The sequence below is a fragment of the Delphinapterus leucas genome, chromosome 6 (genome assembly GCF_059928025.1).
Source record: "Delphinapterus leucas isolate spDelLeu-1000000601 "Yukka" chromosome 6, BTC_Dleu_Yukka2, whole genome shotgun sequence".
Classification (NCBI taxonomy): Eukaryota; Metazoa; Chordata; class Mammalia; order Artiodactyla; family Monodontidae; genus Delphinapterus; species Delphinapterus leucas.
In genome coordinates this window covers 72343467-72368103 of record NC_143134.1, presented here as the reverse complement: position 1 = coordinate 72368103, position 24637 = coordinate 72343467, and the positions used below count along the sequence as shown (strand labels likewise).

The 24637-nt window shown below is 41.7% G+C and overlaps 1 protein-coding gene across 8 annotated transcripts in view; it reads left to right on the top strand.

The window, feature by feature from the left end:
• The window catches only part of SMARCA2 (SWI/SNF related BAF chromatin remodeling complex subunit ATPase 2), a 172089-nt gene that overhangs the window by 72385 nt on the left and 75067 nt on the right, over positions 1 to 24637 (top strand). For all 8 annotated transcript variants that reach the window (XM_022573582.3, XM_089913258.1, XM_022573583.2 and 5 more), the window contains 6 exons: positions 1121 to 1234; positions 9571 to 9678; positions 10260 to 10346; positions 13409 to 13455; positions 15543 to 15709; positions 21655 to 21818. In XM_022573582.3, coding sequence (XP_022429290.1) covers positions 1121 to 1234; positions 9571 to 9678; positions 10260 to 10346; positions 13409 to 13455; positions 15543 to 15709; positions 21655 to 21818 — 687 coding nt within the window. The remainder of the gene's footprint in view (positions 1 to 1120; positions 1235 to 9570; positions 9679 to 10259; positions 10347 to 13408; positions 13456 to 15542; positions 15710 to 21654; positions 21819 to 24637) is intronic.

Below are 24637 nucleotides of genomic sequence, written 5' to 3'. Positions count from 1 at the left end.
AGGGTGTCCTAATCCCATTGTCTTTTGCCAGTGTGTTAACCAGGCCAACAGAGGGTGTTTCTGGCTGGTGGAATGCTTAACTGCTACAGGCCACAAGGAGGATAAATGCAGAGATATTTGTTCAGTCTATTTAACCACAACTCAACCAACCGAATATAAACCTTAAAAAGAAATATTTCCTTGTTATAAACTTGGGCTTCCCTTTAAACCATTTCCGCATTAAGAGTTTGTACGTGAAACCAAACTGGTTTATACTAATTTTCTTTACACATTGTAAGCCTCAGTCTTGTGTGTGTATAAATACTCCTCAAACCCTGGAGTAGCCATTTTCAAACTTCTTATTATCGTTCCTTCCACTATAGGAACGAAGAGCCACTTAACGTGCTTTAGGGAAATTTATGTTGGAACTATCTGGCCCTTTAATTTTGAGATGTCACAGGTACATTAGCCTTTTGTTAGGAATTCACTGGCTTGCCCATTTGGAGAAGGTAACGTCAATCAGCTCTGCCCCCTAGAGGTGAATAGAGGAAGGTGAAAGAGAAAGCGAAGGAGTTATACATAAACAGGACTGAACTTGAACAAGATCAGAGCAGAGCAAAGGAGGATGCAGGTAGAGGGGCTTAGAAAGCCACCGACGTAATCTGGATCCACTCTTGTTCTCTTCAGGTTCAGGCCCTGTTCCCCTGGTATGTTTCTGCATCTGAGACAATCAAAGTTAAGAGCCTAACTTAATGCTTCAGTTTGAAGGAAGAACACATTAACTATTGCCCTTTTACTCGTGTTCTACCTCAGCCTTTAGTCAGCCTTTACTGCAATCATATCCCATAAAATTCTGAGCTGTTAACACTCCTGATCTAAAAGTGATGGCTCTGGGCCGTTTTCTACAAAACTCAGCATTCAGACCAAGACACCCATTTAGAGGCTGTTGTGTTACCACCTGGTAGGAAGGTGGGAACAGCATTCTCAGGTGTACATGATGGGTATAAACCTAGCCTTAATGCACATAAAATTTCAATCATATATTGAAACCAATAATAAATGTAACATGAAGAGTCGTTGCATGAAAGATCTTTGTTTTTAAAAAAGCAAAAGATCAAATTCATCTAAGGTTCTCTCATAGGTGGACTTAAATGAAGAAGAAACTATATTGATCATCAGGCGTCTGCATAAGGTGTTGAGACCATTTTTACTGAGGAGACTGAAGAAAGAAGTTGAATCCCAGCTTCCAGAAAAAGTATGTTGCAAATTCAAAAGTTGTGGTTTCTTCCCCTGCCAATACATTTGGACTACCTGCCCCTGAAATTGTGTTTCGGAAACAGCAGGCATGTATTTTAGTTCCAGGTAACTGGGAAATATCTTAAAGGATTTGTTGTTGTTGTTGTTAGATGGAAGCTAGGGGATTTAATGTAGAGAGAGAAGGGAAATTTTAGCATTTCATCTTGGTTTCCAAAAGTTTGGGGGCAGATTTTAAAAAATAACCAAATTCATTAAGTCTCATTACATTTTAGCTTTAACTTACATTCACTTAACATTACATGAATTAACATTCTGTTTTAACTTTAGATTTTTTCTTTTTACTAACCTCGTTGAGTTCACTCTTGCGGGCGCCATAGAAATGTTCTGCTTTGAGCCACATAAGCCTTTGAGTTTGGGGCTTGTATCAGTACCAAGGGACGTGGTAAACATTTGCCAGGTTTCCCGGTAATGTGTTTACTGTTGGATGCTTGGGATGTCACGGTTCTGATAGTAAGTGAAAAATAGGGTTCCTGCAAGTTACAGACGCATCATCTAATTTAAGTTCCCATGAACATTTTAAAAAATATTTTTCAGATGACTTTTTGGACACTGATTTTTCAGTGCTTTAGAATGTCTTTTGAGCCCTTAGCTCCACATTTTGGGGTTGGATTTGGGTATTGGTTTAATATGTTTTTGATCATAGTTTGGAACCGCACACACTGGAGTTCTACGTTTCATTCTCTTAAAGATAGATTGTTTGGCATTGTGCAGTGTTTGTTGCATGAGATAGTTTGATGTGAGTTTTCTCTTTAGGGGAGCCAATTGTGAAATGTGTGTTTCGCATCATTGTGTTTTAATGACTCTATTTTTTGAACAGATTGGTTCATCCTGCCCAGTTGTAAGTGGGATTGGCAAGATACTATACAAAGTTGATCACTTTGCTAAGAGAGAATTTTGATCCCTAAGCCCCTATTCATTAGCAGTTGGAAAAAAATTAAATATTAACACGGTTCTTACACCATGTTTATCCCAGCAAAAACCTAAATATCTGAGTATTTTATTTTGCTAGTGAATGCATCTTGGGGATTGAATGCCGTTGATATTTCTTTGACTTCGTGTGGTCTTGGCATCCTTGGGTAACCCCCTTTCTATTCAGTATGGACTTCAGTTACAGAATAAGCTGGGGAATGGGTACACTGGTCATGTGGCTGCCTTGAATGTTACTGAGATCCTGCAAGTTATAGAGACGGAATGTTAAAGATTTTAATTTGTCCCATACTTCCTTTTGTTTCTTTAGAAGAGCTATAAAATAAAAGGCAATTAACTGAAGTTCTTCATTTATTCATTCCATAAAACTTCTTAATCTTGTTACTCGTTACTCTGAGCCAGTCTTGAATGGCTAATATAGATAGATATTTTAAAAACACATTACAAGTTGAAAGTATGCCCTGCTTTAAGAAAATCCATTGTATTAAAATCCAAACTTTTGCAGCATAAGGATTATGGGGTGATTGGTCATATCACAAAGGGATTCTTTGCTTTACTAAAATATTTATTCCACAGCTCTTTTCACAAGAAGACTTCCTGAGTATTGATAAATTTAAAAAATCTAGGATTAGATTTTCAAGAGCATGTTTCCGACATAAAGTACACACGTACTGTTTAATATCCAGATTTTTATATTGGAGGTATGTTAAACACCCTGTGTGTGATATACAGGCATACCTCATTTTATTGCACTTTGCTTCATTGCCCTTCATAGATACCATGTTTTTTTCCCCCCAAATTGAAGGTTTGTGGCAACCCTGCGTTGAGCAAGTCTGTCAGCACCATTTCTCGGCATATGCTAATTTCATGTCTCTGTGTCACGTTTTGGTAATTCTCGCAATATTTCAAGCCTTTTCATTATTGTTTTATGTGTTACGGTGACCTGTGATCAGTGATCTTTGATGTACCATTGCAAAAGGATTATGACTCACTGAAGGCTCAGATGATAGCTAGCATTTTTTAGCAATAAAGTAGTTTTTGATTAAGGTGTGTCCAATTTTTGTAGACAGTGCTGTTGCACACTTAATAGACTATAGTATGGTGTAGACATAACTTATATGTGCTAGGAAACCAAAAAATTCTTGTGACTTGCTTTATTACCATATTCCCTTTCTTTCGTTGGTCTGGAACTGAACCCGCACTGTCTCCAAGGTATGACTGAATTATCTGTCTACCTTTACCTGGAGGCAACTTGGTGGAGTGGAAGTCATGGGCTCTGCCCGTCAGAGTGGACCTGGGTCCCCACTGCATTCTCCGTCTCACACTAGCTATGTGAGCTTGGGCAAGTCTCTTAACCCAGTGGGTGTCAGTGTTCTCATCAATGAACTGGCAAATAGACAATAGCTGCTTCACAGAAGAGGACTGAATGGATGCAGTACTCATAGCACTATGCCTGGCACGTGGTAAGGGCTCAACTGGTGACAGCTGCTACCACCAGAGTCCTTACTTTCTACTCACACTGCCATTTCTGTTGCTGACTTCTGGTTCTGCTTCCCTATTCACTTCAAGTTCTTTCTCACTGTTCTCTGGTCCTGGCACTTTCTGTGTTCCTGCCCCATCTCTGTCCCCATAACCTTTTCATGGCGAATAGGGGAACTGATCACTTGACGTGTGTACGTAGCTGTTATTGATGTGGTTTGGCCAGTTTTCACTCTTTGCTCTTTCTACCTTGTTAGGATTTTTTTAATCTGGGGAAGATTGGCCATTTAAGTGTCATCCTTGGGGGTAAGGAGCTTTCTTCTGCCACCATCTGCTTGTAGCCACAAACAACATATATGTCTTTCTCAGGCTGCATAAGGAATCTAGAAAGGAATTGTGGCCGATGGCAGGAAAAGGCTAAATATTTTATAGAAGTGATGCTCCAATGTTTTCATGAAAAAGAATCAGGGAAGTGGATTTCCATTTTATTTTTTAATTTACGTATAATAAAATTCACTCTTTTTGGTGTATAGTTCTGAGTTTTGACAAATACATAGCTACGTTAACTCTACCCACAATCAAAATACAGAACAATTCTGTCTCCCAGTCCCCCCGACCAAAAATTTCCTAGTGCTCTCACTTTTTAGTCAAACTGTCCCTCTACCCTTAGCCTCATGCAACCGCTAATTTGTTCTCCATCCCTGTAGTTTTGCCTGTTCCAGAATGTTGTATGAAGGGAATCAGACAATGTGTCTCATCAGACCTTTTGCATCTGGTTTTTCATTTAGTGTAATGAATTTGAGATACATCCAAGGTGTTGGGTGTATCATTAATTGGTTCATTTTTATTGTTGAATAATATTCTATTATATTGATGCACCAGAGTTTGTCTATCCATTTAACTGAAGGAAATTTGGGTTGTTTCTAGTTTTTGATGGTTATGCATAAGTCTGCTATGAACATTTGTGTATAGGTTTTTGTGTGAACATAGGTTTTCATTTCATTTTAGTAAATATCTAGGAGTGGGCTTGCTTGGTCATATGGTAAATGTACACATAACTTTATAAGAAACTTCCGAATGGTTTTCTAAGGAGTCTGAACCATTTTGTCGTCCCGCCAGCAATGTATGAGCATTCCAGTTCCTCCACATTCTCCTCAATACTTGATATTTTCAGTTTTTAACACTGTTGGCCGTTTCAATAATTGTGTGCTGATAACTTGTGACTCGTCTTCATGTGTTTATTTGGCATACATGTGTCTTCTTTGATGAAGTGGTGCTTGAATCTTTGGCCTGTTTTTTTCCCAATTATTTCTTTTCTTATTGTTGCGTTTTCAGATAGAAAAACTCTTAAAAGTACAAAGTACCAGCCCTAGCCCCAGTAATTCTGTTCAGTATAGTGGGAGTGACCTCAGGAGTCTGTATTTCCTCAGATGAAACCAAAGCAGGCATAGAAGGGCCACAGTTTGATAAATGCAGTTCTACTTCATAGAAAAATTAGTTTTAATGAATGAGTATTTAATAAAAATTAGTTTTAATCAATGAGTATTTAATGACTTAATGAGTCTAATGAAACACCTAATGAGCAAGAGAATATACTGTCTCCAGGCCCCTCCCAACACCACCACCAAGCTGCTGGCATAAGATCCATTCCTTATACTTACGGAAGAAGCGCAATTCATGGAAAAGGGATTATATAAAACCTAACTTAAGCTAAAGAAAAATTGATTTTTCGATTTAGCTCCCATTTGAGGTTGTCTGTGCTGACTTTCCCCTTTGTATAATCAAGATCCAACTGTACTTGCCATTGGCTGTGTGTGTGTGTGTGTGTGTGTGTGTGTGTGTGTCTAAATATGCTAAAATATGTATACAATGTCTGAGATTAACTAGAGGTTGACCTACCTAAAATCGACCCTGATTTTGATATAATCTGTATAAAACCACAAAAAAGCATTGTTTAGATGGGCAGCTTTTATATTCATTATATAAAAATTTAGAATGCTTGATGTAATTAATCATCACTTTGTTCCTCTCTTGCCATAGATTCTAGAACCTGGGACTTTCATAAATTTAATCTTGGAAATCTCAATTCACAAAGTGGTAATATATCACACACAGTAGTCTGCATTTATTGGTCTAATAATACCTCCTTTTGGAAGGGAAATTATAAGTGAGGAGTAGCGTTTAGGGAGAAACTATGAATAAAGGTTGAAAACTTTTACAGGGTTATATGGGAGGAGAGTCTGGGCCAATATAACCGCCCAATTTAGCTCCCTGAAGGGACCAATTTGATCATTACTAACATAAGGAGTCTTAGGAGATAACTGTCATGTCCATGAGGCTGACACCGCAATTTTACATATAATTTGAAAATAATAGTCCCAGTGGCTCTCATAAGCCTAACTTGTTGGGAGAATCATCCCTGTTAAAGAGTCATAGATTTTATTTCCTTCAACACCAGCATATTTTGAGGAACTTTCAAATTCATGCCCTAATCAGGGACCATCATGTTTTTTGGAGGTGACCCAGACCCAACAGAGTTTGAGATGGCGTGATGATTACAAAGACTTTCCTCTCCTTGCCACTGTCAGTCTGCATGTCTACTTTAGAATTCTTCAGTCTGCCCTTTTCTCAATGCGTAGCTCTGATGGCTTGATCTGTGCGCTGCACTGCCCTTGGGCGGGGCTGGAAGGTGCAGGAGCTGTACCAGAAATTGGAGGCATGGTGTGAGATGTCACTGACCGATGGCATGACAATGAAAGGCAGCATCATCCACCCCATCAGGAGGAAGGATCCAGGCCTTCGAGTGCTTTAGGAGAGGGGTCCCCAGAGCACACAAGGGTGTGTGTGTGAGTATGTGGGGAGGTGCTTACTAGTAATCCATTGAGGTGTGGGAAGAAGATTTTAGAGCTTCCATTTATATTACTTTTTCTCTTAAAAATAAAAAAAAATAAGCTTTATTAATTTAACATACAGATGGACACTGGTACCCGTGTGGTATGTATGCACATCAGAAAGTCAGGATACCTTGCTTAGACTGTATCGGTTATCCCGGGCGGGAGTGTGACGGGAAGCACCTCCACCTGGGGCATCAGATATCCGCTCACCGTCACAGCCTGGTTCCTGCGCTTTCTGCCTACTGTGAGCATCGCGGGTTTCCCCGTATCCAGATAAAAGGATTTTAGGATGATCTCATTTTAACTAAACTGACACCCCCGGCCCTCAGAATGAATGAAGGGCTTTAAAAGATTCTGCAAAGGATTGCAGGTTGAAAACAAGACGGATGACGTAAGCACAGATGGACGGTAGGAAAAGGGCAGTCCTGCCACCTCTCCTGTTCCTAGTGTGGGTTTTCACCAGCCCCATTATAACCCCAAAAATTAGATGTCATCAAATTGGCCTCTTGAAATGTAGATATAAAATCAACTGCCTTTAACATTGACCCCTGTCCTAAAGGTAATTTGTGTTTTGAGACGTTAATGTCGGCGCGTGCATATAATTCATAGTTAAATATATGGGCATGTATTGGGAAGAGGCGCTTTCATGTCTTCCTGGTAAGGAACTGCCATCAGAAAAGTTTAATGACCACTTCTTTGCGGGAAATGAAAAGGAAGATTAACTTTGGCTGATAGATGTGATCGGGGAAGATCTTCCAGAGAGCCCTCGGAGAGAGTAAAATTTGGAAAGGAAGCCCTAAGACTAAGGACCCTCACCCCAGGCCTGGGGGAAAGTACAAAGACAAACAAAATAGCTTGGACTTGTTTGGGAGGTTACAGGGAGCAAACGTAAAATATAGTCGTGAAACTTAGGATGGCGATTTTGATGATGTGTATCAAACTAGCTTCTGGTACCCCCGAATGGTGCTTGGTAGGAGGGCTGGGGGGAACATCACCTTCCTACAGCAGCCATCAGCTTCTAGGGTTGAGCTCGCATCTCTGCTGACTTGGCCCCTCTGGGGGTGTTTGACATCCCTCTCTGCATGGCATCATCGTGCATGCCTCCTGCTTCCCAAACTCCCTCCCCTCCAGCTCTCAGCAGCAGCTAAATGATGGGAAGGAGGTTGAGGGTCCAGTCCCTCATTCTGGTTCTTCTGTCTCCTAACGCACTCACAAGCAAGCCTCAGCCCTCCTTTCCACATTCAGGAAAGTGTGCACAAGCTGGCTGGCAGGGAGGCCCAGGTGAAGGTGAACCATCAGGGCAGAACTGGGAAACCTAAAAGTCTCCGTGGTCATCCTTAGCATAGAGCTTAAGGAAGTCGAGTCTGGTTCGATCCTAACTGCACCATTAAATAGGTGCGTCATTTCAACCCAGTCACTTAACCTTTCTGATGCTCAGTTTCCTTATCTATAAAACTTGAACACCACTAAATGTAACTCTCCTACAGCTCTTGTGTAGTGAAATGGGAGAGGGCACATAAAGCATTTTTGCACGGGGCCTGGTCCATAGAAAGAACTCAATAATACTAGCCCTTGGTGTCATTTTTATCATTATGCTTGTTAAAGTCTGAAGTTGTTTAACATTTTTCTACACCGTCGTCCAGTTTCGTGGAGAGTTAACAGCTCTTGAAAAAGCCGAAGTACTTTAAAAACATGCAGCATCAAGTCTGTGGAGCACAAAGCCTGTACTAATAGTGCATCCTTATTTATTAAGCTTGGAGATGTTTTTTCCACCCTGGCCAAGAAAGTCATTGAAAACTAAAACAAGTCTATGGCAGGTCACTTGCTTTTCTTAACTTTTCTGCAGAAGAATCCACCTTTCTCTAATCTGATTTGGTGCATCAAAACAAGTAGCAAAAGGCTATTAATTGCGGTTCTGGCTGGCCTGACAGGTTCCTTCTAAAGCAACAATCGAATGAATATTCAACTTCTCTTCATCTGTGACCTCCTCGCCCTGGCCCTCAGAGCTGAAAATAACCTGATCATTTTTAACCAGTTTGTTAAACATTAGGCAGCTTGCTGATTTGCTTTTAATCACGTTCTGCAGATTTCTAGGCATTAATCTGATGTTTATTAGGAAAAGTTCACATTTGTATTCTGGGGATTTTTTTTAATAAAGAAAAACAATAATAGGAAATAATCAAGGCAGATTGTGTGCATTAGGAGCGTGCGAGAAGTATTGCAGGTGTGTATGAAACCACCAGCACATGAATTCCCTTTCACTGTTTTAAATTGGATTTTTCTGTTATTTCAGAATGGAAGCACATGTGGCCTTGCCTCTAAAGAATATGGTCCTAAAGTTGCATCCAATTGGGGATTAATTCCTCTCTTTTGCCTGTTATCCTCACTAGGGTAGTATCCTCTCATCCTTCAAAAGCAGAGGGTAATTACATATAGTCAACCTAGGGCTCTCATGAATCTCCTTTTCAGATCGGTATTGGGGGTAGCCACCTAGGACCATTTAAAAAATGTTTTCCAAAGAAAATCAGAGGTTATTGGCCAAGCACTGTTTTTCCTAAAACTGTTCTGTTCATAGGAAAGGAGGTATAGGTGGGAAGCAGAGGAAATACTATAAAAAAAAAGAAAAGAAAATACTCTGTGTGGAACATCTTTGAATTTGAACAGTTTGCCAGCCTCTCTCTCTCTCAAGTATGGAACAAGGCAAAGAAATGTCCGAAAACATGACCCTAGTGTCAATGGTCAATGACATACAGCCTTTTGAAGGTCCCTACAGTATAATGGTACCTTTAGTAGTGACGACTGTGGTCCTCTCCATCACTACCACCACCCCACCCCACCTCCTCCATGAATCCAACAGGGGGGCAAGAGAGATACCTTTGTGGTTCCAGGAGTGCCACCAGCAACCATGTCTCAACAGTCTTCTTAGAACAGGCACCTTCTCTCTCCCGCTCTACTTACTGTTCTTTTTCCCCAGGTTGAATATGTGATCAAGTGTGACATGTCAGCTCTGCAGAAGATTCTGTATCGCCATATGCAAGCCAAAGGGATCCTCCTCACAGACGGTTCGGAGAAAGATAAGAAGGTACGTTGTGAAAGATGTTGCAACTCAAGGTGCTGTCATGTATCTTCTTGGGGCTCTGACACTGGATACTCCTAGGAAACATCCCTGCTAATGCTGATTTGTCGAAGCAAATTACTGGGCTTTTTCTGGAGCTATTGTTGCTGCCTAAGAAAATCTCTTAGCCTCTTACCTGCAAACTGCAGAGGAGCAGTTAGAAACGAACACCATCTTGGTGTTCGTATCACCAAAATAGTTAGCTATGCTCATGTCATTTCTGCACGGAAGATAGCTGCCTAAGGGTGTGGTGGTATTATAGAAGGTTTCACAATCCAGTTTCATTCCCTGGGCATGACAGTTATTTCTCAAAGCCATCCACTGGGCATAATTCCCTCCTCTAGGATAAGTTAGTCACAAGGAAGATGTTATATCTAATTCAGAAACAACTACGTAATAGTAACAGGAACTTTGGACCGCAAGAGGTGTAGATTACCGAGAAGACCTATGGCCCTTTGCTGTTTCTATAGAAGCCTATTTTTTTTTTTAATGGGAAATACCTGATCAATTAGTAACTTCTATTTTCACTCTCCTCTACTTGTTCTTAGGGGAAAGGAGGCGCCAAGACACTTATGAACACTATCATGCAGTTGAGAAAAATCTGCAATCACCCATATATGTTTCAGCACATTGAGGTGAGTCTGCGTTCTCTGTCGTGACCCTGATCCTTACTGTGCTATTCCTACTGATACTATGCAGACAATGTTTTTAATACAAAATAAAAGAGCGTTAAAACGTGTGGAAGTTGAAACAACATGGTCTGATGGCTTGAAGAGCAGAATTAACAAACATGAATTTTCTAGTTATGGATTCTCATTGGCACCAGACGCTTGCGCATCTGGAATTTTATAACCAGGAGGTTCAAGTAGTGAGAAAATGCTGTAAGCTATGGCTCATTATGTGGGTTTGGGTAGGCGCTGCGATTTGCCTTGTTATAGTAGGAGCTCCGAAATGGAAGATAATGATAAATACATCCAGCTTCCTCAGAAGGATGCTGTGGAAAATATTAAAATAATGTATTTATACCCGTTGAACAGAAGGATGTTCTCTGTAAAAGTCACTGACTTTAGTCTGTTACTTAGATTTGTATTTTTTCCTTTCTGGCCTCTTTCATGACAGTGTAGATACAGGCTTTTATCCTGAGGCTCTGGTCTCTAGGAAGCTATTTTTAGGGGAGAGGACGTATTCTGCCCTGTTCGCTACATGCGAATGAGTTTCCTAAAGTTGACAATTTCACCCCAGCAGGAGCCATCGACTTGAGCAGGAAGGAAAAGGGGCCACAATTGTAGCCTCCACTTTTCAGTGTTGCCGCAGAGGCATATGGTCCTAGCGGCAGTTACTTGCCAGGGCACTGCTTACTTTCCACTACAGATGAGAAGGAGGCATGGGGCAAGTCACTGCAGGCTCCGTGTTGGCACCAGCTTATTAACAAATAAATACACAGAAGGTTTTAGGAATTTAACTTTCAGGAGCATATTCCTGGAAATGAGACTGAAATATTCTTGACTTTGAAGATTCTTTTTTTCTTCCTTCTTTTTGGTAATCGCGCTTGTTAGGTGACAGTATATATCGCACCTCTGTCCCTGTCCTGGAGTCCTATCCCACCTGTGGTGGGAAATTAGAAAAACTCCTGACACTGTTATTGCCTCAGGGGCAGGCAACCCTTCCTTTATAGAGTAAAAGGCCCTCGATACAAGTAAAATGACAACAGTAAAAGGAAGGAAGGATGGATGTAAGGAAGGAAGGAAGAAAAGAAAGAAGGAAGAAAGGGAGGGATGGGAAGTTCCCACCAACAAGCCTATTTAGACACATAGTAGCAGAATCCACTGTGTGGTAATAAGTCTGTACCCCAGGTCACTTTTGACTGTGACTTGGTGTAAGTCACTCATAGCTACTTGACTTGTCATCAGATGGTAATAGATTATAGGACTGGCAGGAGGATAAACTTAAAAAAAAAAATAACGTATGAAGTGTCTGGTAAACCAATAATGTGATAAATGGGCTGTAAGGTATCCATGAGTTAGTGGGGGGTACATGTTGGGTTGGAGGAGCCACAAAAAAAAAAAAAAAAAAGATCTATTGATGAAAATGATCGGGGTCATGTCAGGTCAACCTGTCACCCACTATCTTATTTTTCCTAAAAATAATTTTAAGATATTTACTTTGTAAAAGTATAGAGGAGTTTGAGGACTTAGAAATTATGAAAGTTAGGTGTCAATCTTAACTTCATTTTGGTTATCGTACCAAGATGAACCTCTGAGACACACTGGGCCGTGTCAGGAAGGGAGAGGTTGTCAAGCTTCTATCTGGAGCACCTGGGGAGGGAAGGGGGGGAATCAAAGAAGCTAGGTCTAAGTAACATGTCCTCCTTTGCCTGCACATTGACATTTTAAGTAGCAGTCAATAGAAAGAGAGACTTTGATTTGCAATTTTTTTAATGTAAAAAACTTTCAGGAGCACATTCCTGGCAATGAGACCCACAGTTATTTGCAAAGGTATCACAGTTGTGAACCAGAGATGGTGTGTGCATTTTGCTTTTGTCTTCGTTTTGTTTGCTTACACACCCTTTGTTCATACTACTTCATACTAGAAACCTGGTCTCTGGATTGGGCTCACTGCCTCCCTGGGGATCTTCAAACCAGAGAAATGAAAGCCGTGTTTTTAAAATGCTGCTGATACCTGACCTTATCACCATCTATCAACACATAACATCTGAGAGTCAGATGAGACCCAAATCTCTAGTCAGGAATGGCACCTGTAGAGACGAAAGGGTAGGCTTGGAGTCAGGGTAGGGTTTTTAGCTGAGGTCCATTGGCGTTAATTTTGCCGGCAGGGCAGCATCCGGAGGGGCTGGGCCTGCCATAAATGATGAGCATGTTTGGGAGCAAAGCCCAAAGGGAGGATCTGGTCCCCTTGGAGGAAAGCTTCAGTGATCTGGGAAGGAAGGGGAGCAGAGAAGGGAGACAGCTGGTGGTTAATGTGAAGGTGTGACGTGCTCTCCTCCCCACAGATGGTCTCCCTTCCCATAAGGAAGGAATGCGAAAGTCACATGGAGAACAGCAACTTATTTCTTCCACAGAATCAGTGAGGAGGGAATTCTGTAATTAAGTTCTGTGTTTTAAAAGTGGAAGCCGGTCACCTGAGGGGTGGTATACATTTAGAGCCTTATTTATAATACAGAAAAGCACAGTATGGAAGGGATGTTAGGATTCCACCAAACTAAGATTTACAGTATGTAGTACATAAATAATCATTACTTTCACTGTTAACTATTTCCACAGTGTATTTATGTGTATATATTAATCTTGATTTGCTTGTATGAAGCTCTTCCTCTAGTCTAGACTCTAAGCTCCTTGGGGTAGCTACTTCATTTTTTTCTGGATTCCCAGTACCTGCCTACCACAGCCCTGGCCAGTCAACACTTAATCACTGTTTGATGAGTGAACTAGCCCTATCATCTCAGTATGAGAGCCTGGAGACTTGCAGACTTATGGCATACGTTTCTGGCAGAACTATAGTCTGAATTCAAAGACTTTGAGTTTCTGGTTCATTGTATAACGAGTGTTTGCTTACTTATTCATTATCTTATTTAACTGTGCTCTAGAAATAGATAGGATGACCTCACTAATAGAATAATCATTAAGTTAATAATTACAGATCCGTTTTTGAGAATCATTTTCTTCTCTCTCTTTTAAAGGAATCCTTTGCTGAACACCTGGGCTATTCAAATGGGGTCATCAATGGGTAAATCTTAATTTTTTTTTTCTTCCAAAACATAGTTTGTTGGTCCCCCCTAACTTTTCTCTCTGAAGTGTTTCCTATCACACACATACATACCGCCAGCCCCCTCAGCCCTCCTCTCTCCTCAGCAGAGGGTACAGAAGTTGTTAACCAAAATGATATCAGCATTCCCTTTTACTTTACTGGCATAAATTACTACATGCCTTGAGCAAGTGGCTATTCAAAGGACATAGATCTCCTTTAATAGACTTAACAGTGTCCTAGTGTTCTAAAAACGTTGTCAGAGCTTCAAAGGGTTCTTATAACCAATAGTGTAGCTTGAGCTCAAAGCGAGTTTACCATAGGAAGTCTCAAGTTGATATTCAACATTAACGTGTATGAGAGGAAAATGTCTCATCTGCTGTGCATATATACACCTTGACAGTAATTTGTTAGCCTATGGTCTGTATAAGAAATAATTTTTCATTAGCAGTGGACGTTGAAGAGATGCATGCCTACAACACAACAAAACCGAATGTTGCATTAATAGAAAGTCTCTGTTTTGCTTGTGTGGCACCAGGGAAATTTTTATTTTTAGGATAAAGGGGTCAATTCTTGGATCCCAAGGGCAGACTGTGTTGCTCTCCTTTGTCTCTCCTTTTCTCCTTTTCTCTCGGTCCTTTGTTCACTTCTGGTGCCATCAGGTTGGCCAGGGTTGCATATTGAAAACATGGCCTTAGGGGGTGTTTGGAGGACAGTCTCAGAGTAGGGGATGGATGTTGGGAAGACTTACACTTGAAAATGTCTGTTCTGTGTGTCATAAAATCAACTACCAATGATACGTTTCAGTATTATAGACCAGACTGCACATGCACTGGGGAGTTTTCCCAACAACATCACCCCTACAACTAAGTTTTAATAATATGACACATCTTTTAAAAAGATGTCATATCTCGTCACCCCCCTGTTTAAAACCCATCATTGGCTTTCTGTTGCACTTAAAGCTAAAATTAATAGAGCCCTACAGGATCTGTCCCCCCTCCCACCCTCTTCATCTCTGCTGTCATCTCCCAGCATCCCCCTCTGCCCCCCGACTTAAGCTTAAGCCACACACACCATTTTTTCAACTCTTTAGACTCACCAGGCTCTTTTACTCCTCAGGGCCTTTGCACATACTCTTTCTGCTTCCTGGAATCTCCTCCTCTCCAATCCTAAGCCCACCTTTTTCACCTGGCTGCCTTTCGCTTATTTCAGGTTTTAGCTAAACTGTTAGCTCTTTAGCGGGTCACCTTTGATGCTCTAAACCAGTGGCTGCCAAATTCTTTTCTGCGAAGGGCCAAATCTCAAATGTTTGCACCTTTGCTGGCCAAAAAGTCTCTGTTGCACCTGCTCAACTTTGCCGTGGTGGCTTGAAAGCAGTCCATAGGCAAACAGAAATGAGTGAGCCTGGCTGTGTTCCAATAAAACTTTATTTACAAAAACAGACAGCAGTCCAGGGGCTGATGTTTGGCCAAGCACTGCTCTAATGTAAAGAAGATGTCACATGTTGCTATGAGCGCTCATAGCAACTTGCTATTTTTCTTTTTAGGGCTTATCACAAGTTGTTAATTACCCATTTGGAAGGCAGGGATTCTATTTTGCTTATACACATGCCCAGCAGTGCGCTTGGCACATAGTAGGTGCTCAGTAAGTATTTCAATGAATCTTAAGTGCCCTAAATTAGTAATTTTATGTACTTAATAAGTTAGGGATTTTAAAAAATGACAACATATACATATATGCATGTGTAGGAAAGACAGAGAGAGGGAGGGAGAGTTGAGAGAGTCAAAGTATTAGGTTTCCTTTTCTTTCTAGAAACTGTCATCATACCTAGAGTATATAATATACTTTTTATGGGTTTTCTAGAAATATATTTTATTTTTTCCGTGCAATAGCCTCAGTTGCTTCGGAGTGGACACTCATTCACTCATTCATTCATCCATTCATTCATTCTGTAGTTACTTATTGAGTGTGTACTATGCACAAGGCACTATATGAAAAGCAAAGCTCTGCTGGATCCTTCAAGAAGACAGCAGTAATACTGTCTTCTTGTTTTGCATTTTTGGGTTCAGGGCTGAGCTGTATCGGGCCTCAGGAAAGTTTGAGCTACTTGATCGTATTCTGCCAAAATTGAGAGCGACTAATCACCGCGTGCTGCTTTTCTGCCAGATGACGTCTCTCATGACCATCATGGAGGATTACTTTGCTTTTCGGAACTTCCTTTACCTGCGCCTTGATGGTAAGTGTGTAAGGAATTAGGCTCTGAAGCCACACAACCCAGAGTGCAGGGATAATGGGCACTGAGATCGAATTCCAATCTCAGCCAAAAGGAGCGGTAAAATTCTTGAAGAATTAACTAGCAGGGTGGGGTGCAGCTTCTCTAGACAGCAGTCTTTATATCCTCCAGCTTAAAATAAGCTGAAATTATTTGTGCTGCTCTTTATCTCACGTACAAACCATGTACAAATGGACTTAGGATCACTTATAAGTACCACAATTAAAATAAGCCAAACTAAACTAAAATTGAAAAACTCTCCTTGCCCTTAGGCTTGTCTGTTACCTGTGCACCATATAGAATACTTTGATAAGCCTTTAGCTTTCTCTGTGAAGGCATATTTTAAGGGGATAAAGGCTATGACTCCTTTCTTCAGTGACACTGTTGGAGTTCATTTAAGATTATATCTATCGTTAAAGCTTCTCTCTTTTTCTAAATAGAACATATCTACATGCTACGTTAAGAGAGAGGGCTTCACTCTTTGCTGGATTTTGCCAACTATGTAGAATATTGGCCTGATTTTAAGAGTGAAATTTAAATACCATGTCCTTAAAAAATTAGTCAGAAAATATGAATGGAAGAAAGTACGAATTTAGGGATACTTCCTAAATTGCTATATGGTTTGGGTGGCAGCTCTAGCATTTCAGAGATTAAAGGCATCAAAATTTTCATACTATGGCAGGGGTAACATTTTCAAAGAGTAGTAAGTAGGGATAGGAGCTGATGCATAGGCCGGCTGGTGTTGAATTCCTGCATGGTGTTACGAACACCGACTTTTATCCAATGCAATATTCAAGTTATCGTCAAATGGGAAATTTAAAGTTTATGTTCCATTAAAAGGTGTGGTTTTATTTTCAATCCAACATTTTCTCCCCCTTTTGCCGTGAATTAGATATAACTGGATATTTACCAACCTCGGACCTGCCCTGTGTTCTCTTACTTGAGTTTTCAAGTGAATTCTCTATATGGTGTACCTCTTAGGGCCTTATTAACTTTTAAATTAATTATACCTCTGACAGACTTGATTTTTTAAAAATCTTTTTGCCTCTCCTCCTTAAAGTCACTGAAAACAGAGGAATGGTTAAGTCAATGTTAATTCTGAATTCATGACACAGTTACGTCAACCACAGTCTGTCTTTTGGCAAATCTGCCTGTGTCTCATCTTCTGACCTGATGCATTGGCTCCTCCCTCTCTGTGAGGGGTAAGTTCAGCCTTCCGTCAGCATTCTTCCTTTGAAAGGCAAGCCCTCCTTCACTGCTGCTTGAGTGAGGGGGGTGGCGGCCAGCTCTATTTTCCCTGGATGTACAGCCCCCCCAGGTGTCCTGTAGAACTGTTGTTTACTATTCTGTGGCATTTCGTTTGGAATCTCAGCTCTCTTGGGACTGTGACCTTGGAATGTTCGAGTCTGGGAAACTGGCAAGAAGTGATTTCCTTGAAACAAATCTCTCTAATGTGTTCTTACCAGCTTGAGAGAGTGTCTTTATTTTTATTTAATTTTTAAAAATGTTTTGGCTGCGTTGGGTCTCTGTTGCTGTGCGCGGGCTTTCTCTAGTTGCGGCGGGCGGGGGCTACTCTTCGTTGTGGTGCACGGGCTTCTCATTGTGGTGGCTTCTCTTGTTGCCAAGCTCGGACTCTAGGCGCCCGGGCTTCAGTAGTTGTGGCTCGTGGGCTCTAGAGTGCAGGCTCAGTAGTTGTGGTGCGTGGGCTTAGTTGCTCCGAGGCATGTGGGATCTTCCCGGAGCAGGGCCCAACCCCGTGTCTCCTTCATTGGCAGGCGGATTCTTAACCACTGCGCCACCAGGGAAGTCCCGAGAGAGTATCTTTAATATTCTGTTGGTTGCTGTCCTTATTGTTATTAACCATAATAGTCATAAAAGCTAATGTTTATGGAAGACCTACTACATGTGGGATGCCAGGCTAAGCACTTCATGTGCATTATTAATTTAATTTTCTCAACAAACAAGCTTCTGTTATCCCCTTCTTACCAGGTACAAATATGATCCCATTTAACAGATGCGAAAACAGAGGTTTAGAGAGATGAGTTAACTTGCCATAGGTTACACATGAAGCAAATGGTGAAATCAAGTTCTAACTTAGATGTCTCTGATTCGAAATTAGTTTAGAATCAGTTTTAGCAAATCCAGCAAGATTTATTCCATCTCTGAAAATGCAGCTTGCTTTCCTAGAGACATTTGAAGACTGATTTTGAACTGAATTCATAAATTGTAAGTTGGTTGATTGAAAATGACCAGGCCATTACAAGAGAATGTGCTACTCACTGATCCTACCATCAAAGGCCTTACCGTTAGGTTGGAGGAGGCAAGTAAGCAAGTTCCATTAAGTGTTACAGATGTCATTGAGAAGGCTGCATGGGCTTCTACCTGGAAGAAACAGCAGCCATTTGTTCTGGGGTTAGAGAGAATTGATGGCAAACAGTCGACATACACATGGATAAATTGGTACACACACTGCCAGCTGTACCACCCTCTTAACCCAGTTGTAAAAATGACTTCAGATTTTCATTGCTGAATTTGATGTCCCAGATTTTTGACCTCAGGGGAAAAATAATTTGATGACAGTTAAGTAGATTTTTTTCTGCAGAGATTATGGTTGCATGAATAGATTTAACTACGATTCCATTATAGTCTTTGTTTTCACTGGAAATGATTTTTGAGTGAGAGCAAGTGATGAAGTTACATCCCAGAAGACAACATTTTCCAAAAGCAGCTGAAAGTAAGTTAAAGTGACTAATCATGAAAGCCAGGCAGTGTGTTCCTTCTGGCAAAATCTGCAGTTTTCATCACAGTTGCCCTTATTATTAATTGTATGCTTGGTTATGTTCTACATTAAAGCCTATAAGAACGTGGACTTGATACACTTTAAATCCTGTGCCCACCTACAAACAGCATTTCTTTGGCTGGGGCTAAACCCTGACACGGTAGTTTGACTCTCCTTGAGCAGTGTCCCAAAGATTGCTCATGAACAGCAGAGATCTTGGCTTGGAGAACCTTTGACTAATGGACATGGTAACCCAGCAAATTCTGAACCTTGTAATAAGAAATGCCATAGCTTTGCATGAAAAGTGATTCAATCATATTTTTTCCTGGCTTTATAATGTGTCAAGTTCCAAGCTACGTATATGATTTAAATACACACCAGATAATATGGTCCGTCTGTTTGCTTGAAGTGTCTAGCATAGGGCCTAAAAACTCTTCTGACCAGATAATTTTGATATCCCTTTTGTTTTTCAGTGCTTTATTTTTCATTTAGTGTTATTTCATCCCAAGTACGCATATCCACTAATTAGTTTTATTTATATCTTAATGCATGTAATTGTTAACTGATTATTTTTCAGTTCAGTGGATCAAAAGTGAACTTCTACCCTCTTAGTATACAGATGCACAGTTTTTGTACCCTGATGTCAGAAAATAGATACAGTTGGTCCCTCGTCCCTCAGTATCCAAGGCGGGGGCTTGGTTCCAGGAACCCCACAAATACCAGAATCTGCAGATGCTCAAGCCCCTAATATAAAACAGTGTAGTGGGACTTCCCCGGCAGTCCCGTAGTTAAGGCTCTGCCTTCCAATGCAGGGGGCGCAGGTTTGATCCCTGGTCGGGGAACTAATATTCCACATGCCGTGCAGTATGGCCAGAAATTAAAAAAACAGACAAACAAGCAAAAACACCAGCGTAGTATTTGCATGTAATCAATCTGTGCACATCCTCCCATGTACTTTAAACCATGTCTAGATTACTTATGATACCTAATACAATGTAAAGGCTATGTAAATAGTTGCTGCTGCTTGGCAAATTCAAATTATGCTCTTCCGGAACTTTCTGGACTTCTTAATTTGGAACTTGGAGTACTTTTGATCCACTGTTGGTTGAATCCCTGGATGATGCACAACCCATAGGTACAAAGGGATGACTATACCATTATCTCTGGGAACTCCTTCTTTCCCCATTTTGGAAGTGTTTGCTTTTTTTGTTTGTTTTGTTTTTGTTTCTTTGGCTTTTCCTTCACTTTAAGGCAGAGGGTAAATATGTGAACCAGTAATTTATGTGAGTAATTTTTTTAAAAAATCATTGCACCTGGGCAAATGATGTAGCAAAATGGTTTCATGATAGACCAGAACATGTCTTCCATTAGCATCGTGAACAGATAAGTTTATCGTGATCTCAGAAAGCCAATTCTGAAAATAAGAGAAAAAAGGGCACCACTTGTTTGAAACCTCGTTTAACAAAACACATTTCACGTTCCTCCCCGCAAATCTAAATTCTTACAATTCATCATTGCAGGATTTGACCAGGTTGCAAAACTTGAAATCTGATTTGGAAAGTAGAATGAGCTCTAAAGAACATTGCTTCATTGAATGGGGACTCCCAAAGCCCCTTGTTTCTAATCCCCGTTTGCTGTATTCAGGAATGTTCTTTTTCCCTCCTCGGGAGGGTACTTACTGTTTTTATTAATATGAAAAACAGATCTCCCCATGTTTGGGAACTTGAACCTCCACAGTAACTCGATTCCATTAGCTGGAGTCACTTAGATGTTTTAATCCTCTGAAATAAATTTTCGGTATATTTTCATCGTAAAAAAAAAACACCATGTAGAAATAATATTTGTACAACAGGTAGTTAGGGACTATCATGTAACATACATATATATGTCCCAGTAGCCTAAGACCTTTTTCAGAACTCTGCAGCTACACTTTTCTGGTGAAATCTATTCAGATGGAATATGGTAGGTTTTTTTCCTTTCCACAATGCAGTTCATGAAATGGCCAGGTAAATACATTACAAATACATTGTATGTGATTGAGGGGCTGATTTGGGATGCAAGTCTGGGTACCTTGGTGCCCTAAAAGTGAGTACCATTCTCTGGGGTTTCATACTCTCTGCTTATTCACTGTTTTGGAGTCTCATCAGATACCATGGGGTGAGCCATCGCCAGGTGTATTACATGATGCTTTGTATGGTTATAGTTTATAACTCAGCGGAGCAGAATGTCAACATGAGAAACCAACTGAGAGATTCCTTTTTTTTTTTTTTTTTTGAGTTATTTTGGCTTCAAGTCTTGCTAACAAGGATAAAAATGTTCCGTTCACATTTTATGTTTTTACCAGCCAGATCATGCTCAGTAGCCATCTGAATGGTAAAATATAGTAGAAATAGATTTACTTTTGTTTCCATTCCCTTGGGCATGAACAAGTCCTTACTCTAAAGCCTATTGGCAAAGTAGCTTTAAGCCATTATAATCAATCTTTTAGGCACGTGTGTGTGTGTGTGTGTGTGTGTGTGTGTTAAATTATTTGGTGTTTTCAAGCATAAAAATAAATTCAGAGGGGGCTTCCCTGGTGGCGCGGTGGTTGAGGGTCCGCCTGCCTATTCAGGGGATGCGGGTTGGTGCCCTGGTCCGGGAGGATCCCACATGCCGTGGAGCGGCTGGGCCCGTGAGCCATGGCCGCTGAGCCTGCGCGTCCGGAGCCTGTGCTCCGCAGCGGGAGAGGCCACAACAGTGAGAGGCCCGCGTACCGCAAAAAAAAAAAAAAAAAAAATTCAGGGAATGTTTCCACCAAGTTTTAGGTTGACATAAGAATGTTATAGGATATGTAAGTTTCACAGATGCCCAGTCAGAATGTTTAAACTCTTTTCAACATTTTGGAACAATGAGTAGTAGACAGAGTATTCCTTCTTATTTAGAGAAAAGTCTCTTACTATCTCTCTCTTTTTTTTTTTTAATTGCAAGATGTTCAAAGTTCCTTTCAAAAGTGCAAAAACCTTAGGGGATTTCCTCACCAATACTAAGAGGAGTCTGAGTCTGTTTCTTAAGGAAGTAGGCCTTTTTGTCTAACTCTGTGACATTTTCAGACAGGAGTTAATTGTCAAATTTATTTTTCTTATCCCCTCAGGCACCACCAAGTCTGAAGATCGTGCTGCTTTGCTGAAGAAATTCAACGAACCTGGGTCCCAGTATTTCATTTTCTTGCTGAGCACAAGAGCTGGAGGCCTGGGCTTAAATCTCCAGGCAGCTGATACCGTGGTCATCTTTGACAGCGACTGGAATCCTCATCAGGTGTGCATGTCTCTGACTTGGGTGCCCAGGCCTTCCTTCTGGAGAGGAACTGAAAGACTAGCAGTTCCCTCCCTCATATACGTTTATGGGGCAGAGCACATTTCTAAACGAGTGGACCATTTTCTCAAAGGGAAAATAGCCCGGCACATTATTATGGCTGTTTGCTTATCTCCCTTGGAACATAGATATTGAGATCTCTTGCACACGCCTTTGTTGTACCTTTGAAGAGTTCAAGTTTGGGGGACAAAGACTCAAGTTTCTGCCTAGTTTTAAGCCATCCCCCCACCCCCCTACCCCCCTACCCCATCTCCTGGGATTGCCGCTGAGCAAAGCATATTTGGTTAAGGATAAATCAAAAATGTTCCAAGGGCTTCCCTGGTGGCGCAGTGGGTGAGAGTCCACCTGCCGATGTGGGGGACACGGGTTCGTGCCCCGGTCCGGGAAGATCCCACATGCCGCGGAGCGGCTGGGCCCGTGAGCCATGGCCGCTGAGCCTGTGCTCCGCGACGGGAGAGGCCACAGCAGTGAGAGGCCCACGTACCGCAAAAAAAAAAAAATGTTCCAAGATAAAAACAACATAAAACAGCTAACATTTATTGGATCCTCACTCTATGCCAGCCTTTTTTTTTGGTTGTTGTTGTTTTTTTTTGCGGTACGCGGGCCTCTCACTGTTGTGGCCTCTCCCGTTGCGGAGCACAGGCTCCGGACGCGCAGGCTCAGCGGCCATGGCTCATGCGCCCAGCCGCTCCGCGGCATGTGGGATCTTCCCGGACCGGGGCACGAACCCGTGTCCCCCGTATCAGCAGGCAGACTCTCAACCACTGCGCCACCAGGGAAGCCCCTGTAATTATTCTTTATTATGTTGAATCAAAATTAACACACATGGATGAAATAGGGTTTATTTGACATAGGTTGACAGATTGAAGATACAGGCCTTAAAGTTGCTAACTGGAGGTCGCTGCTAAAGTCAAAGATAGAACGTATGAATGTAGGATTAGCACTAAAACCCCTCGGGATTATCAGGACTCTCATTGCCAAACTGTTACGAGAAACATGGGTTGGCACTTTATTTTATTCATTTTAACCCATGAAGCTGGAGCTGTGTTGTTATCACAGAATGGTCAACCACACAGTTACTTTGGAGGTCCTTTTCTCAGGCTGTGTTCTTGTCTACAGCTATAATCACACCTAAATCAGTATGATGGGCTTTCAGACCACTGAGACCTCATTGGTGAATAATCCATTCAGTGATTACAGCGCTTCTTTCTTCGTCGTAATACCTCCCCCCCATTTTTGGCTTAGGGGCCCACAGGCTTACCTTGCGTAAACTTCTTCAGCCTAGAAATCGTCATTTTTGCTATTTTTCAAATAGATAGATCATCTTACATTAAGGGTTTTTTGTCTTGTTTTTTGGGTTTGCTTGTTTGTTTGTTTATTTTGGCTGTGTCGGGTCTTCGTTGCGGCCCGCGGGATCCTTTGTTGAGGCATGCGAGATCTTTCGTTGTGGCCCACGGGCTTCTCTCTAGTTGTGGCGTGCGGGTTTTCTCCCTCTAGTTGTGGCACGTGGGGTCCAGAGCACGCGGGCTCTGTAGTTTGCTGCACGCAGGCTCTCTCGTTGAGGCGCACGAGCTCGGTAGTTGTGGTACGCAGGCTTAGTTGCCCCGCAGCACGTGGGATCTTATTTCCCCAATCAAGGATCGAACCCGCGTCCCCTGCATTGGAAGGCAGATTCTTTACCACTGGACCACCAGGGAAGTCCCTAGATAGATCATTTTAAACATACCAAAAAAACACCACTGCTGCCACCACCAGCAAAAAAAAAGCAGAAAACTAATTGCTGTAAGCACCCAGGGGTTCAAGAACTTGTTACCCTGTTGGTAGATGGTCCATGCCCTCTACTTCCTCACCTAGCATATTCTGCCGCCACCTGTACCTTAGTGTTTTGTGGGTTATCAGCATCTTCTAGGACAGGGGTCAGCAAACTGCAACCCAGGGCTGAGCCTGGCCTGCAACCTGAGTTTAGACCACCTGAAAGCAAAGAATGGTTCTCACATTTAAAAGTATAAAAATGTAAATTGAAAAAGAAAGAGAAACGATTATCAGCCTCTTGGTGAGAACAGTCGCTCAGTGTTTGCTCTTGGCCAAGATAGCCTGGACTGTTTACCACTGGGCCCATTCTGGAAGCAGTGTGTGACCCCTTTTCTAGGAAATAATCAGGAGGTTGATGGCACAGAGCTTGCCAGCATGGCTGCTGCTCAGCCATTCTGGGGAAGATGTGTGGAGGGAGATGACTGAGCTCAGGGCTCGAACAGAAAATGAAGTTTAGGGTTTCCACGCCGCCCCCGCCCCCCCCTTTGGATTTTAATGACCCACCTCACTTTCTCCTCTTTGGAAAATAATCTAATTTGGATGAGTCCCAGCTGTATTCATGGTTCAGCTCTCCCATGTTTATAGTCACTTCTTCAGATATCTTCTGAGGAAAACCTTTTGCCTAATTAGTCATTTAATTGTAAAGGTCCCTGCAGCAAAGACAGGTCTCCTGGGCAGACTTCGACCTGTTGTCTCCTTGTGCTGTCTAAGTGACCAAGAAACTCATCTGGCCAAGACGATGGTCTTACAGCTGTGGCAGGGTATCAGCTCTGTGCAAAAGAGGGTGCCAGGGATGCAGGATGCAGGGGACACACCTTTGCCCTAAAGATATACACGGGTCTAATGGGGGACACATGGAAACAGCTAATTAGCACTGGAGAGATCATCACCTGGACCAGAATGAACAAAAGTGATGTACCAAGAAGTTTTTATGGCATAGCCTTAAGATT